We start from the raw sequence: 15,998 nt of genomic DNA on the forward strand, positions 1-15,998 counted from the left end.
TAGATTATGTGATATCCATGTAAAGAATTTGGACAACTTTGCTGTCTGAGGATCTTAGAGCCAATTCCAGAAATGGAATACTTGCTGAAGATACTCATGGTGAACAAGCGAATCTGACTTGTGTGTTTTTACTGCATCTCTGTTTTGTAAATGGTGCAGCAACACAATAATGTTCACTGAAAAAGAGCATGACTTTCGAACTTCTGTGGGATAACTTAAGCACCAGGAGCACTAGCAGATTTTTTTTAATAGTTTTTAACTAATTGAGAACTTTCAGAAAAAGAGCTGTTGGTTCGTGAGCCAAAAACTCTTACTTCCACACACGCTTCTATAGTGCATAAGGGAAGAGAAAAAAAAAAGCCAACAGAATGGCGAGCTCTTCTCGAGACAATTAAATAACAGGGAAATTCCAAATGTTTACAAATATTAACTCTTTGGTCAAACAGTTCACTGTGTATGTTTCTGTCTGTCTGACAGCTTTGTCCCTTTGGCATTGTTATTGTTAATACCTGGTTAAAAAAGTAAAACATAGACCCGTTCTTTATCTCTCTAGAAGCATACATGGGGAAGACCCTGGATTTGCCTACCATTTATGAGAATGGTCCCCTTTTTTTGTGATCCAACTCAAAACTGCACAAGGCAAGCTGCTTTTAATTTCAAAGAGTGATCCTCTGGTGTTGCTGTTTTGTGAATTTTATGGCAATAAAAATAACCACTTCCTGCTTCCATCTGCAAAGTTTAAGAGTTCTCAGACTGCTCACAAACCTGTGATCCTATGGGTACACCTGTTTTCCGCTGCAAAGGGGACATTAAAAGCTGGCTGGAGTTACGACTGTGGAGATGAGGGCTCATGTAATATCAGCGTGGCAGACCCCTTACTAAGCTGAGAAGATGTGCCACAACTTTGCACTTGAGGAGCGATGTCTTAGCCCTGCCTGGTTTTAATGAGGGTTGTCACTGGGAGAGGGCAGGCAACTCATCTTTATTTCCTTGGCTGCTTAGGCTATCAGCATCTGCAAGGTGTAAGTAGAGCGTGGGCAAACTTTTCCAAAAGGGTACTTAACACTTGGCGGTGCTTCAGTCTAAAGGAATGACATGGACTAAGACAGGTAAGGTACCGGTGCCTCAGTTTACCTTTCTGCAAAATGGAAGTAACAGTTCTACTGGGCTGTTGTGAGGATTGCTACTAGGGCCTGGCTGGTAGCACTCCGTGGGTGGCCAGTGATGACTGTATTCAGTTCTTATCTTTCCATCTCTCTGCTAGGTACCTTGGGATCACGAGACCCCTCACGTACCCCGTGAGGCAAAATGGGAAATGTATGGCCAAAATGATTCTGTCGGTCTGGCTGCTCTCTGCCTCCATCACCTTACCTCCTCTCTTCGGATGGGCTCAGAATGTGAACGATGACAAAGTGTGCTTGATCAGCCAGGATTTTGGCTACACGATCTACTCCACTGCGGTGGCGTTTTATATCCCCATGTCCGTCATGCTGTTCATGTACTATCAGATTTACAAGGCCGCCAGGAAGAGTGCAGCCAAACACAAGTTCCCAGGCTTCCCACGCGTGCAGCCGGAGAGTGTCATCTCCCTGAATGGTGTGGTGAAGCTCCAGAAGGAGGTGGAAGAGTGTGCGAACCTTTCGAGACTGCTCAAACACGAAAGGAAAAACATCTCCATCTTCAAGCGGGAACAGAAAGCAGCCACTACCTTGGGGATCATCGTGGGAGCCTTCACTGTGTGCTGGTTGCCGTTTTTCCTCTTGTCCACAGCCCGCCCCTTTATCTGTGGCACCTCCTGTAGCTGCATTCCTCTGTGGGTGGAGAGGACATGTCTGTGGCTGGGCTATGCAAACTCTCTCATTAATCCTTTTATATATGCCTTCTTCAACCGGGACCTGAGGACCACCTATCGTAGCCTACTCCAGTGCCAGTACCGGAATATCAACCGGAAGCTCTCTGCTGCAGGCATGCATGAAGCCCTGAAACTTGCTGAGAGGCCCGAGAGATCCGAGTTTGTGCTGTAAGGTCATTTATCACTACCATCCCTTTATTCCCCTCCCCTTTTCATGAAGCTTCTTGAATGTTGGAGAAAACCCCGTGCATCAGTGGCTAGATTGTTATTGTTGTTGTTGTTGCTGTTAACAACCAGACATCAGGTGTGAATTAAGAATTCTTTCTTCCACTCAGGATAGGGTTTAAAAAACCCCAAGACAGGTTGGTGTTTGAATGGGAAGATGAGACTGTCTGCTGATGAATTTATTTCATATGCCTGGTGACAGGGGAGGTGATAGTCTCCACTTCTTTCATCATAAATAACATCTCGATACGTCCATCTGTGAAGCTGAATTCCTATGACATCACCGTTTTAATTGCTTCTGTACTTCCATTTTTGTGAAACTATTTTTGGTGATCTCATATTTCCCACAGAAATGCCTCTTTGGGGGGGAGGAAGCAGATGTGATTTTTTTTTCTGGTATGGAATCTCCATGCATACAGGAGATGTCATGCTGGGACAAGGCTCTAACAGGTACTGAGCTGTTGAGAAGCCCTTCCTGTCACAGTAGCTGTGAACTGATTGGTGCTGGAGTTGTTCAGTTCTTGACCTTGTCTGGGACCCCCTCCTGACACTCCAGAGAATGAAGGGAGTTGAGATCTGAAATGTACTACAACGGGCTGATGGTGATGAGAACTTGGGAGCCTCAAAAGTAACTCACATATTAATAAATGTGATATTGCCACAGAGGAGGGAGGCAAGATGGTCGGGTGATGAGCATGTAAAATGAAGCCCTTTTTAAAGTAAAAATAAAATGACATAGAGGAGGTTAGGCAGTTGAATGGAAAAGAGGTTGGGATGAGATCGTAGATCCTGTGCACCGAGGAGTGGGAAGAGAGATGAACTGAGAAGGGTGAGGGATCTGCCTCCAGGGGAGCCTCCCTGTCAGCTTGTCTGTGAGAGTGACATGCCCTACACTTAGGTCACAACTAAGTCTAGATTCCACATAGCCTCAATCCCAGGACCACATGCCTTCCAAATACTAGAATGTGTTTGTCTTAGAATGGGACATTGTTGGAGCATAGCTAGTCTGGCTCTCGAGCTGGGTGCTGCGTCACAGTACTCATTTCTACTTCTGTTCTGTATACTCATACATACGCACGTTCACAATACATCCACAGATCACCCACTATACAAAAGGCGGCATTTAAAAAGGAGCACGAAACATCTGGTTAGAACACTCATTATGAGCGATTCCTGGAGCCTTTAAATTTATACGATCCCACTTAATGGATATTTGTCACCCCTGACTTTGAAATTCTTTTTTTAATGGATATTTTCTTTATTTACATTTCAAATGTTATCCCCTTTCCTGGTTTCCCCTCTGGAAACCCACAATCCCACCCTCCCTCCCCCTGCTTCTATGAGGGTGCTCCCCTGCTCACCCACCTACTCCCTTCCTCCTCCCTGCCCTGCCACCCTTACACTGGGGCATTGAGCCTTCACAGGACCAAAGGTCTCTCCTCCCATTGATGCTTGACAAGGGCATCCTCTGTTACATATGTGGCTGGAGCCATGGGTCCCTTCATGTGTACTCTTTGGTTGGTGGTTTTGTCCCTGGGAGCTCTAGGGGGGATCTGGCTGGTTGAAATTGTTGTTCGTCCTATGGGATTGCAAACCCCTTCAGCTTGACTTTGACATTCTTAGGGGAGGAGCTATAACTTAGATTTCTATTTTCATAGTCTACTCCTGTGCCCGGCATTTGTAGAATATTAATGGTCATGGCTAGCTACCGAGTTCTCAGGGGATTACCTGGTGGCTCAGGGTAACTGATGTATGATAATTATGATCACATCCTCACCAAAGGATCATCCCAGTAAATGCACGCATGCACCCATAATCGTCATGTAAGTCTACCCGTTGGCTGAGTTTAGTCTGAGATAGTGAAGAGGTACCACATGGAGGACCTAGGAACAGTGGACACCAACTTGCTAACAAGATAACTAGGATGTCTTTCTTACTTTAAGTGAGCTGAGTTTGTTATACATGCTGTACAGTGGGAGGGCCCCATCCAATCAGAATCCCAGGAAATTCTCAGATACAGGAAATAGAGCTGGGTCATTGATAAGAAAGACTTAGGGCTTGAACTGGGTGGTTTTAAGGTTTAAGACAGTTTAAGGAGAACTGATGACAGCTACACATTTTTTTAGATAAAATAGCTTTGCATCAGTAAGTAGGGGAAAGTGGGGTGTTAGATGGGTAACCTATTTTAGTCTGTGTACTGCTGTATCCCGTGGAAACAGCTATTTCTTAGGACAAATAGCTAGGTTATTCTGACCGGCATTGGGATTGTTTATCCAGAGAGAGGAAAGTGGGTTGGTTTTATTTCTTAGGAGAAACACAGTGCAGAATGTGTATGAGCAAAGTCTTTGGAAATGGCGTGAAGGGCAGAGAAGTGTTCGAGGCTAGTGCTTAGAGGTCCCATTCGGTAGCTGGTGTGAAAATTAGGAGAGGGCAGATGATGTCCCTGTCATCTCTCTATTTACAGGTCTCATCAGTTCACCTTAAGGATAATTTAACTGATTAGGTATTAAATTCACAGATAATTAAGGTATAAGAATAGTTAACTTTTTTAAAAAAAGTAACACGAGCAGGTTTTCCTGTTTGAAATAATAGCCCACGTGAATGGACAGACACTCCACTGAGAACACTGCATCTTCGAAACTGTGTGATGGGGTAGCTTTTTCCATTCCATTTTGAAGATGATAAAAGAAGAGCTTGGCGAGACCAAGCCATTTCCCCACGGTCCTTCAGATGAGATTGATAGAGTTGGATCTCAGCCCAGGGAGCCTGTGTTCAGAAGTGCTTTCAGCTTCATGCTACTGTACCCTTCATAAAAATAAATCAGCTCAAATAAAGCACAAGGATTCTTGTCTGCCTGTCCTCAGCTAATGCCAAGATTTGGGTGCTGTTTCCTGTTAACCCTAGACAGGGTCAGCAGACTTACATGGTGAGGGACCAAACAGCAGTGTTTCGAGCTTTTGGAAACCATATGGTTCCCCTGAAACTGCTTAGCTCCTCCACTGTCATACACTTAAGCAAGCAAGAGGATATGGGTATGTCCCAACAAAACTTAATTTACAGAAGAGACGGCGGCCAGCTGGATTCGGCCCACAGGCAATAGTCTGTTGTCCCTTGATTTAAGAGAGAATTATGGTGCCCGATTACATCTTTCTCAGTTTGAATTTATAACCATGAAGGATAAGCAGATCAGGTAAGATTGTTGGCCTAAAAATATCTCACAACTTTGGGGTGTATTTACAGTCAGAACTACTATATAGCGTTCACAAGGCAGCCGTTTTGAGCTCTATACCAGGCAGTTTTGTTATCAGCCCCAGTATTAGGAGATTCATATTCAATTTGTTTATATGACTGTCATACACTATGGTGGGTTCATAAAACACAACACCATTCTTGCTGTTGTGCATGTATTTCTACACAGAAAGTCTACATGTATACTTTTGTGACCCGAATACTTGTATTTCCCCTCAAATTTCTATGTTGAAATACAGACTCTAACGCGGCAGTATCAAAATGTGGGGACTCTATGGGGTGACTAGGTCATGAGGGAAGAGCTCCCATGAATGGTACGAGGACCTTTATAAATGGAACAGAGGGAGCTTGTTTATGAAGGAGACAGAGAGCCTCACCAGATACCAAATTAACCAATTATGGACTTTCTAGTCTCTAACCATAAAGAACATTCTTATAAACTACAACTTTATGATATTTCATGCTATCGGCCTGAATCCACCACTGCACAAGATCACTCAGCCTCGTTTTGTAATGATGAAAGTCACAGGTAGGAAACTGTGTTAATCAAAGGAGAAACAAATGTGTCTAGTGCTTCTACTAATCAGTTAAGACTTCCTCAAAGGAACATCCTTGAGGCTAGTCAACACAGTTATAACTAACAGTGCACAGAGGGACATTTACATAGAGCCACCAATTTAGGAGCTTATGCAAAGGACAGACTGAGATCTAGACTCTAGAAGGAGAAAACAGTTGGAGCTCAGAGAAGGTACAACATAGAAAGTGTTACTAATGATTTATGCCAGCCCCCAAGAATTTGGAACTTAAATATAGGCAATAAATTCTCAATTCAGAGGAATTTTTGCCTTCTCTCCTGGAGATGGTTTTCAATGTCTGGAGATATTTTTGTTGTCATAACTAGAATGTGTCTGGATGTTAACCGCCACCTACATCTGGTGTAGGTCAGGGAGCCTGTCAGTTACCCTACAGTGCACACAACAGCCTCCCACAGAAAAGATTTACCTAACTTGTAAGGTGAGAGGTTTGGGAACTCTGCTGCGGATGGAAGTAAGTCATCCACGTCTTCCGTAGCCAGTGGATAGGGCCATCAGAGTAGGGGGCACTGATTCAGTGGGACAGTGTAGGAAGAATCAAAAGGCTGGATGTAGAGTTTCTTCACTGGTGTTCTAGAAACACTGGACTGTCTTTCTGTGTATGAGATACAGCACCAGGCATGGCAGGGGTGGGAAGAGGATCATGTAATACTCTATTTCTAGAAGCTCACACTCCTGTGGGTTTAGGTCTTCTTAAGGTTCGTGATACTTTATCGCAAAGTATACTTTCAACCAGAGTAAGAACCTACATGGTCTACAGGGCATAGTTACATTCAAGCAAACACTAATTGGAAAGCTGTTAACCCGTTTGACTTGACAGATGTTGCTGCTTTTTGAAACCTCATGTTTTGCGGACTTGCTCTTTGATATTATTAGGTCGGGTGGCTTCTAGGGTTATACTCAACAAGTCTGAGTGATAACGTAACTAATCACTAGTCTCTAGAAGAGTGAAAAAGACATCCAATCCACAGTAAAGGCGAAACCTTAGACTCCTCCTACTTTCCCATGCTCCCTCACACATCTGGCGGCCACCCTAAGGACTCTGGGAAATTCCCTATAACTTCTTCAGCCTGTTTCTTCCAACCTAGCTATTTGGGTTCACGTGAGGATTACTTTTGCTTCTTGCTCAGCTTTCTTGGCTCCTTTATTTTTCTTCTACGCTTCGATTTCCTTCTTTTTTTTCTGTGTAAACAATCTAGACTGTATGTTGTTACTTTCAAATATTTACCCATTCCTTCCCATTTTCTTAATCAGCATGACCAGAGCCTCAGGAGTCCAGCAGGCACTCGAGAATTTTCCTTGGGGTAACGGAATGAATGCAGGGATTAAAGCTGTGAATTCTGTTGCACTGGTAATTTTAATTCGCTACTATCTATTTTTAAGCCTTTCACTATTTCCTAAGTGTTTCAATAAAGGTACTAAAAAATGTAACTACGTGACACACGCAAGGATTCTTTCTTTCTCTTTGTTTGAATGATTTTACTCATGGACTTGAACTGCCACAAATAGTTTTTTAACTATCATGTCACGAGTACTTGTTCTTTGACATCGTTTATGAATAGCACTAAAAGGCAGCTTTTTAAAATACTTTGCTCTAAAAGAGTATCATGGGATTGTTTTGAAGCAGCTCTTTCTTTCTGTCTCCTGACTTCTCCTTGGTGGCTGTATTGTCTTTCTCTTTAAAGAACCTCCTATAATCCCTGTCATTTGCAGTGGCTCTTGCACTGATGCCTCGAAGAAAAACCTTGGGTTTCTGCCATGAATTCTGTCAATTTGCTGCTCCCGGCTTTAGGCTGCAGCTTTGGAATTCAACCTGATTGCATGCTTCCTTTGTGGAAAGGGGTAATTTAAAAGAAATGAAGTGAACTACATCCCGGGGGAAATTGGGAAGAAAACATCCAGGCAATCCTGGGGGTCTGTGATGGGTCTCTGCCTTAATGACAGAAGCAAACAAAGAGCTTGCTATTCCCTGGGCATTTTTACGTCTCTCATGGGGATATTTTCTTCATCATTAATTGTCTGAAGTTCAAGTTCAGTGCTTCGTCTTTATTACATCATCAACTAGTAATAGCAATAACATCTTCGCTTCCTGCTTTGCAGTTACCTAGAGTTTTAGCCTTATGATAAAGTAGGAAGAACATTGTTCTATGCAGTATCTTATTCAATGCTGAGGATCAAAGAAAGGGGCCTCAGAAATGTTATAAACTTATCCAATGAACCCCAGCCCTGCCCTATCCTCTTTTACTTCTTTCTTTGTTTTTCTTTCTCCCCTTAGTTGGTAATAAGTACGGGTAGCACAATGTAAAGTCAAACAGTACAGAAAAGTACACAATAAAAAAGTCACCCCTGGGGGCATTCTTCAAAGGATTGTTTACATGTTAAAATCATGGAAGAAGTGCTGTCTAGGTAGTAGGCTTTGAATAAGAAGAAATGTGGGGGACATAGCATAGGGGTTGCTCAGTGCTCAAGAATAGTACAGTCCAGTGACAGTTGCTTCATATATGGATGGAGGTGGGCAAGGGATCTGGAACGTGTCTTTAGTCATGTTAGGATGTTGGGTAGGATGGTGTTAGTCCAGGCAGTGAGGTGTATTTTTGACAGGAGTGATATTAGATTATAGTGGGTACAACAGAAGAAGAAGACTGTACTAACAGCAGAAGGGCTCTGTGTAATGAGGCTAATGTTAAAGGCAAGGTCTGTCTGTGACTGGGGGGGCAGGGTGTACTAGGAAGATGTCAATGACACTAGGAGGGAGGCTAAAGATGTGTGAGCCCTCCGGAACCTGGCATCATCACCGTGGCTTGCAGGTGGGTGACAAGGAAAGATAGACTCTGGAGGTGATGCTGGACTGAGGCCAGGAGGAACTCAGTAGAGTTTAGGGCTAGTGGGAGCAAAACCGAGTTAAAGGATGCTGGGTGTGCTCTTTCCACTGGGTTAGAAGAACCAAAGGTCCCAGGCTAGAAATGTCTCTGGAGCATCATTAGTTGAGGACATGTCTTATTTTCATTCCAACAAGCCTGTGGGAGTAGGGCTTGGTTGAAATACAGCCATTGCTCTCACAAAGTATTGTGTGAGGTTGAGGCTCAAAGTTAGAGATTTTTGTCTAATGGGGAAATGGAGTCTACTGGCAGGGGAATTCAGTCACTGCCACACCCCATACAAAGTATTGGGCTGAGAGGAGAGCTTCAGATAAAGGGACTCAGATATAGGAACACCTTACACGGGGCAGGGAGGCTAAACTGGAAACAGCCCTGGGCCAATGACTGCCTATCCCATCTCCTAAACATAGAGCTCCTGTGGTAAGTCAGAGCCTGTGAAGGTATTGCATTGTGAGAGTCTTGTTCTGTGCTAGGAGAATGGATACTAACTCAGCTGTTGCTTACAGTTCTCTATGGCCCAGAGCACTTTTGTGAGTCTAGAAGACAGGCCTTGAGGGAAGCAGGATTCTGGCTTCTGTGTAGGTCAATCTCTAGACCATATCTTTCAAGGTTTGAAGTGGGTGATGATTCTCAGTGGAAGAAATACAATTTAGTGTGTGTGTGTGTGTGTGTGTGTGTGTGTGTGTGTGTGTGTGTGAGAGAGAGGAGAGAGAGAGAGAGAGAGAGAGAGATAGAGAGAGAGAGAGAGAGAGCAACAGAGGACTATAACTTCTCTCCTCCTAGTAGCCACTAAACCTTGTGAGACCCTGCTCAACCCCTGATTATCACTTGTTGAGTTCATGAATGTAATATTCATGCCATGTCCAAATGATAGTGTTTCATAGCTCATTTCCCCATCTCTTCTTTCTTCTTCAGTGTTCCCTGGGTTTGGCAAGAGAGTGATGAAGGTTTGTTACTGAGGGTTGAGTATTCAGTGATCAGTTACCCCCAAGACTTTGAATGTGATTGCTTAGCTATTGTCTACCGAAAACCAAAACATTTCTGACCCAGGCTGACAGTACCACTCCTCTATGGGTGTAAACATGAATATTTAAAAGGCAGTTTGAAACCATGTCTATTTAGCCAGTCAGTAATCATGACTAGATCTGTGGCTGACCAAGCCATTGGTCTTTGATCAGTTTATAGTATGTGACATGAATTCTCTCCTTAGAGCAAATCCACCCACAACCATCACGCAGCTATTAGACCAGTTGGCACATTGGTAGGTAGTTACTGTAGAGTGAAGGATTCATAACTACATATGACTATTGGTTTTCATCTACTAGTAGATGGCAGTATGAAAACTAGCCATCAGGGAGGAAGTTTTCAGGTTAATTCCTGTTTGATTTCAAACAAAGTATGTGATGTCCTCAGCACAGCCTTATCTGATTTTGGAAAACAACCTCAGAATTGATGGTAGTCTGTATTGTTTTGGTGCCTCTTAAGCCTCCCCGGCCAAACATTTCCCAGGGATGTGTCCTGTACCTGGTGCTGGGCTGGCTTTTCATTGAATAACTTACATCTCCTGAGAACAGTTCTTCCCATCCCCGAGGTACCTTTCTTCAACTCTTTTTTAAATTGTATTTTAGTTAGCTTACAAAATAGGTTTTCTGCTTTGATTTTTAAATATATCTTTATATTGGGTTTAGCTTCCTTTCCTCCCTTCCTCTCCCGCCTTGCTTAAATATTTCCAACCCTGACATTGCTCTGTCTCTTCTCATACTGGCATTTTTCTTTTAACAGTCATTATTTTCAAGTAGAAAAAAGGTTATACTGTTTTATAAAGTTTATAAGATTTTCTGAAAGCAGTCATTTTGGGGGTACATCTGTATTAGAAAAGATTTCTAAATGGCTTATCTGGGGCTCCTTCTCAAACATTTTCCAGGCTTGCTAACTTACAGAGCTTTTGACATTTATAAAAAGAGGCACATTACATTTTCTTCCCCATTAGAGATGCTCGTGAAACCTTGTAAGTCACCAATGATTGAAGTCACCGACTACCATAAAAAAGAAAAGAAAAAAAAAAACCTCGCCAACTACAAAATGAAAACCCACGCTGATGGTCTGGCTAATTTTCTTGTCTTCTCTTTTATAGACAAAACTCTGACCACTGTGGGAAAAAGGGTCATGACACATGATCCAGAGTGCAACCCTGGATGAATTCATGCAGAGCAGGTGGACACAACACAACGAAATCATTGGCTGAGACTGCACAACGGAACATGGCTTCTGTCTTCTTGGCATGGCTTGAAATGTCACGAGGGGTGATCTGTTGTACAAAGTGTATCATGGGGGAGATGACAACCTCTCCCTTTTTTCCTGTGGATCAGTGATAATTGTGTTTAAATGAAAATAGTGCTCAGTGTCAGACAGCCAGTCATCTCTGCGGTAAGCACACTACAGAGCTGGGTTTCGGGAGGGGAGGGAAGCAGTTTCTGGTGCTTTCCACAAGTCCACATCCACAAGAGTGGGGGGAAATCCTAACGCACAATTCCCATGCTTCCAGTCTAGGCTTTGTGGTAACTCTTCAGGAACCATTCATGAGACAGAGTACATTTTGCGGTATGACAGAAGGGTGTCTTTCCAAGCAAGCTGCAGTAAGCATCGTGCTGAACGTGTTGCATGTCCGTGTTAGAAAACAGAAACCCAGTCATCAGCTAATTCAAGCGATTCCCCAGAGCAGTGTTTGTTCAAAGCTTCTGTTAAATATTGTGGCTTTCCTGCAGGGTCCTTGTGACTCTCCACCAGTGTATGTCCACTGTCAAATCCTTTATCATTATGGTGTAACTCAGGAACAGATCTCAGGTTGGAGAGAGGCAGAAAACCTGAATCAAGCTTTTCCTTGCAGTCACACTCCTGAAGGCTCCTCAGAGAGGACGGTAACTGGAGATGAGTGAGTGCCACCTCACCGCATTGTATATTAACATGATTCTCGGCATGTAGTTCACTCTCATCTTCCACAAGGGTGCAAGGAGCCCACAGGGTTGGTCCGTAACTATGTGTTATGAGGAGAGAGTGTGACAATAGCAAATCCATGAATAGTTGCGGTTGTTTCTGGAGACAGTGTAAACATGGTCACCCAACTGGACTGTTTGAATCGTGTGAGCTAGCGGCCACTTGAACCCCCATTGTTAATACTCTAGAACACCGTTCTGTTTCATGTAGAGAATTTGTTTCTGTGTTCTCTGTATCTTAAATCAAATGTGTGCCTGATGAATTCTGTCCTCTAACCCCCTCCCACCAATAAAAATGGTCAATGTTAAGGACAGGTAAGGAAGCAGAAAGGGTTCCTTTGCGGATAGTATCCTTTAAATGTTGCTATGTAGTAGTCTGGGTGAAGGAGATGGAAAGCCACAGTTCAGAAGAGTACCCGTGTCTATAAGGGGGACATGAATGAAAACCTTTATTTGATAAAAAGGGAACTGAAAAAGAATATTATTTTCCTACAATTAAGAAGGCTGTCCTCTCACAGGATAAAATAGAGTTCCAAAGTGTATTATGAACTTCTTCCAGATGTCACTGATGTCTATTATGAAAGCAGGGAAGGGCCCCTTTCCTGTGAAGGGGAGGCAGGCACTGTCCTTTCAGAATGTGTACAAATTCCTGAGCTGCAGATTTGCTAGACTGACCGTATATACTTATATTCCTAATTTAAATAACAATTATGTCAAATACGTGTTGTTAAATTTGAAAATGTTTTATTACATCACATCGAATAAAGGTTATTTGTAGCTGTAATAAAGCAACTTAAGCAACATTTTTAATAAAAAGGTCTGATGTCATATATGTTGCTCTACAACGGTTGGCGGGGATAGGGTGCGCTCGCTTGCTAAATCCTAACAGGTACGTAGGAATGATGGCACACACCTGTAATCCTAACACACAGGAAGCAGAGGCAGGAGGATCTCACGTTTGAAGGCAGTCTGACTTTGCATCTAGGGACATCGTGTAAAAGAAATCCTAGAAAGTAATTGCCAGGTTTATCCTGAATTGCATTTCAATGTAGAAATTTATCTCTTTAGCAATTCTAAAACTTTGAATAAGAAAGGTGTTTGTTGATTTGATCAACACTTGTCCCTTGCTCCTGTTGGGATTGGCACTGCTGGGAGGGCAAAGATAGGAGTGGCATAGTCCTTATTTATTTATTTTGCTATCAGGGTCCTAGCAGCCATAGGTCAGGCCATCTATGCAGACCGGAGTGCTACAGCAGGTTGCCTACAGTGGTAGTTTCCTTCCTCACAGCATACGGCAGGACCCGATGGCTAGACGGTTGGATGAATTTAGACATTGTAGTTGCTTGTTTTCTTTATTATGACTTTCACTATCCAAACCAACTTCTTCTCCTACGTGATCATTAATACCTGAGTGGCACGTTCTGCCTCATGGTAGCCGCAGGATTGGATCCCACGTGTGCACTACACTTTAGATGCGAGGCAGGCGAGCGGAAGGAAAAGGTAGCAACTGAAAGGGAGAAAATGTCCAATAAGTAGCCTTTCCTGTATGATATAATCTGTCTCTGACAAAGGTGCAGCTTTGACTTCAACTAAGAACTGAGAGAAATTATTGAGGTAAACGTTTTCCGTATAGTTTATGACTTGCTCAAGAAAGACATGGTGTGATGACTAATCTTTTTTTTTTCTCACTTCAGGGGATCAGCTGTGGTTGTCTGGCAAGGCTGAGCATTGGGAAACCATGCTTGGGAAGGGAAGCACTTGTAAGAGACACTACAGCACTGCTGCCTCTGTGTTTAGCTTTATTTAGTAAATATTAAACCTGCAGTACTCAGAGCTTTCTTGAGCTGGTTGGAAGCTGGAGAATACAGAACTAATACATAGCTCTCCAAGCACTTCCATGGTATCTTGTACAAGAGATGCCTGTGTATGTATTTGATAATTGTATTTTTATCTAGTTTCATTAGACTGATAGTGGGCATGGGCTCACCAGTCTGAGTTAAGAGTTTGGGTCATTTCCTCAAACAGTTTGTGCAAATATAATTATTGTCTGAATTCCCACCTGGATAGAAGTTTTTCCCTTAGCATTTTAATTATCATTCAAGTTCTCAATCAAAGGAGTATAAGTGTTTTCAAGCCTTGAATCACTGTCAACAGTTGATGGTTTTTCCGTCTTAGGACTTTTATTCATGCCCCACCTTGCCCAGGATAGTTTCCCTACTTTTCATTATTCACCTGACATGTGTCTCCCCCATTATTTTCATTCCCAATGCGATGCTTTGAATGAAAATGGCTCCCATAGGCTCATAGGGAGTGGCGCTATTAGGAGGAAGAAGTGTGTCACTGGGGGGTGGGTCTTGAGGTTTCAAATACTCAAGAGGGGATCAGTGTCTCTCTTCCTGCTGCCTGTTGATTCTCTTAGCTACCTCCCCAGCACCCCGTCTGCCTGCCTGGTGCCATGCTTTTTGCCTTGGTGATAATGGATTAAAGCTCTGAGTGTAAGCCAGCTGCAGTTAAATGCTTTCCTTTATGAGAGTTGTCATGGTCACGGTGTCTTTTCACAGCAGTAGAACACTAAGACAACCCATATGCCCTTTTTACTGAGCAACATGCTGGGAACAGATATATGCTAGGGGTGTCATGTGTATTTCCTAATGGGAAGAGAGAAGGAAAGGGGGAGGAGGAAGAGAGAGGAAGGAGAGGAGAACCAGAGTCAATTTGACACTTTAAAGTTTTTTTTTTTTTGCAGGAAGTGAGGAGACTTTCGATGCTGTGGCCTGCCCAGTGAGGAGCAGGAAAGGGACCATGGTTAATGCTCCTCTGCTCCTCTCAGGGCTCCTCCCCTGCTCGGCGCCACTTGTTTTGCTTGACATACTCATATCAAGAGAGCGACCTTTTCTCAATTTTCTGCACTGGTGGAGCAGAGCTGTGCATGCGCTATAGCCCATATGTTGAAACTTGTTTATCTATAGCTAGCCAGATGGTTGTTAGCAGTACACCAAGAAGCCATTTGGAAACTTCCAGTGGGTCAGCACATTTCAGAAATACCCTAGAAACGCAGATTGCGATGTCATTTCTTATTCTAAGCTTAAAGTGAGAAACGACTTGTTCAATATTATGTGCAAACATTTATCCGTTGAGAACCAACTCAGGGCATCCAGCTCCCATAGCCTGGACTTTATGTGAATGGGTGGCTCTTTAAGCTGCCATTGTCTACACTTTAAAAAGAAAAAAAAGTTTGCTTGCTTGTTTGTCTCTTCTTTTCATTCATTCTTTCTTGCGGTCCTGGGGATTGAACTCAGCACTTTTTACATACTAGAAACACATGATACTTTACCTAAACCTCCATTCTTTTAAACAATTTCTAAAGCTAGAGAAATGCTCAGTGTCTGAGAGAGCTTACTGCTCTTGGAGAGGACCCAAGTTCTATTCTCAGCACTGCCATGACAGCTTACAACATTCTTCTACTACAGTCCTAGGGGATCTGATGCCCTCTTCTGACCTCTGAGGGCACTACGTGAAGGGGGTGCATGTACATATACAAGTGTATAGATAGATATATACATACATAAATACATACAAAAACTCACACATACACATAATAAAATAAACAAATCTTTAAAAAGAACCAATATTTTAACAGGAATAACATGAGAAAACTTGGATAAATTTGCACTTGGGTTGCAATTTTGGAAATAGTAATCCGCCAACAGATGTGACGTGTTTATCTATTAAAACATAAAGGAAACACAAGTCTGGTGAGAACTGGAAGGAGCAAGAGGTTGTCAGTTGTCAGAAGTAGGTTTGGAGATCAAAGTTATGCCAAAAAGGAATCAATCACACCTGTGCTTTGGGGGGGGAACAGCAGGTGGTAAGAAAATATCTGTAGTTTATCTTTGATGTGTATTGTGAATACTTTTGCTACCCAATTACCCTTCTTAATTATATCTTGATTAGGCTATTATTAAAATGCTCTTTATTCTATGAGCCCACACCATTTCACAGTAAGAGAGGAAGCCAGCTGTAGATCTAAATGTTTTTGGATTTATCAGCAAAGTGAATGGTACCTACACCTGTAGGAAAACTAGACATCACTAGAACTGTAGAGAATCGCAGAGCTGAAGACTCCCCTGGGCAGTCCGATTCCATCTGCATTCTGCTGCAGGTGAGAAATTGCATTTCATGAGCTGCTTTGTCTGCATTTGTTTAA

General features: G+C 42.9%; 1 protein-coding gene across 2 annotated transcripts in view; it reads left to right on the forward strand.

Moving 5' to 3' along the window:
- Htr7 (5-hydroxytryptamine receptor 7) overlaps positions 1-12,607 on the forward strand; it is a 112,541-nt gene extending 99,934 nt beyond the window's left edge. The window contains exons 2-3 of one of the 2 annotated variants that reach the window (XM_032891885.1): positions 1,265-2,020; positions 10,933-12,607. In XM_032891885.1, the coding sequence (XP_032747776.1) occupies positions 1,265-2,020; positions 10,933-10,975 (799 nt within the window). In that variant the 3' untranslated portion in view covers positions 10,976-12,607. Of the gene's footprint in view, positions 1-1,264; positions 2,026-10,932 lie in introns of both variants that reach the window. The other variant, XM_032891886.1, reaches the window with a different exon arrangement.
- The last annotated feature ends 3,391 nt before the right edge of the window (positions 12,608-15,998 follow it).

Source organism: Rattus rattus, chromosome 2, assembly GCF_011064425.1.
Source record: "Rattus rattus isolate New Zealand chromosome 2, Rrattus_CSIRO_v1, whole genome shotgun sequence".
NCBI lineage: Eukaryota > Metazoa > Chordata > Mammalia > Rodentia > Muridae > Rattus > Rattus rattus.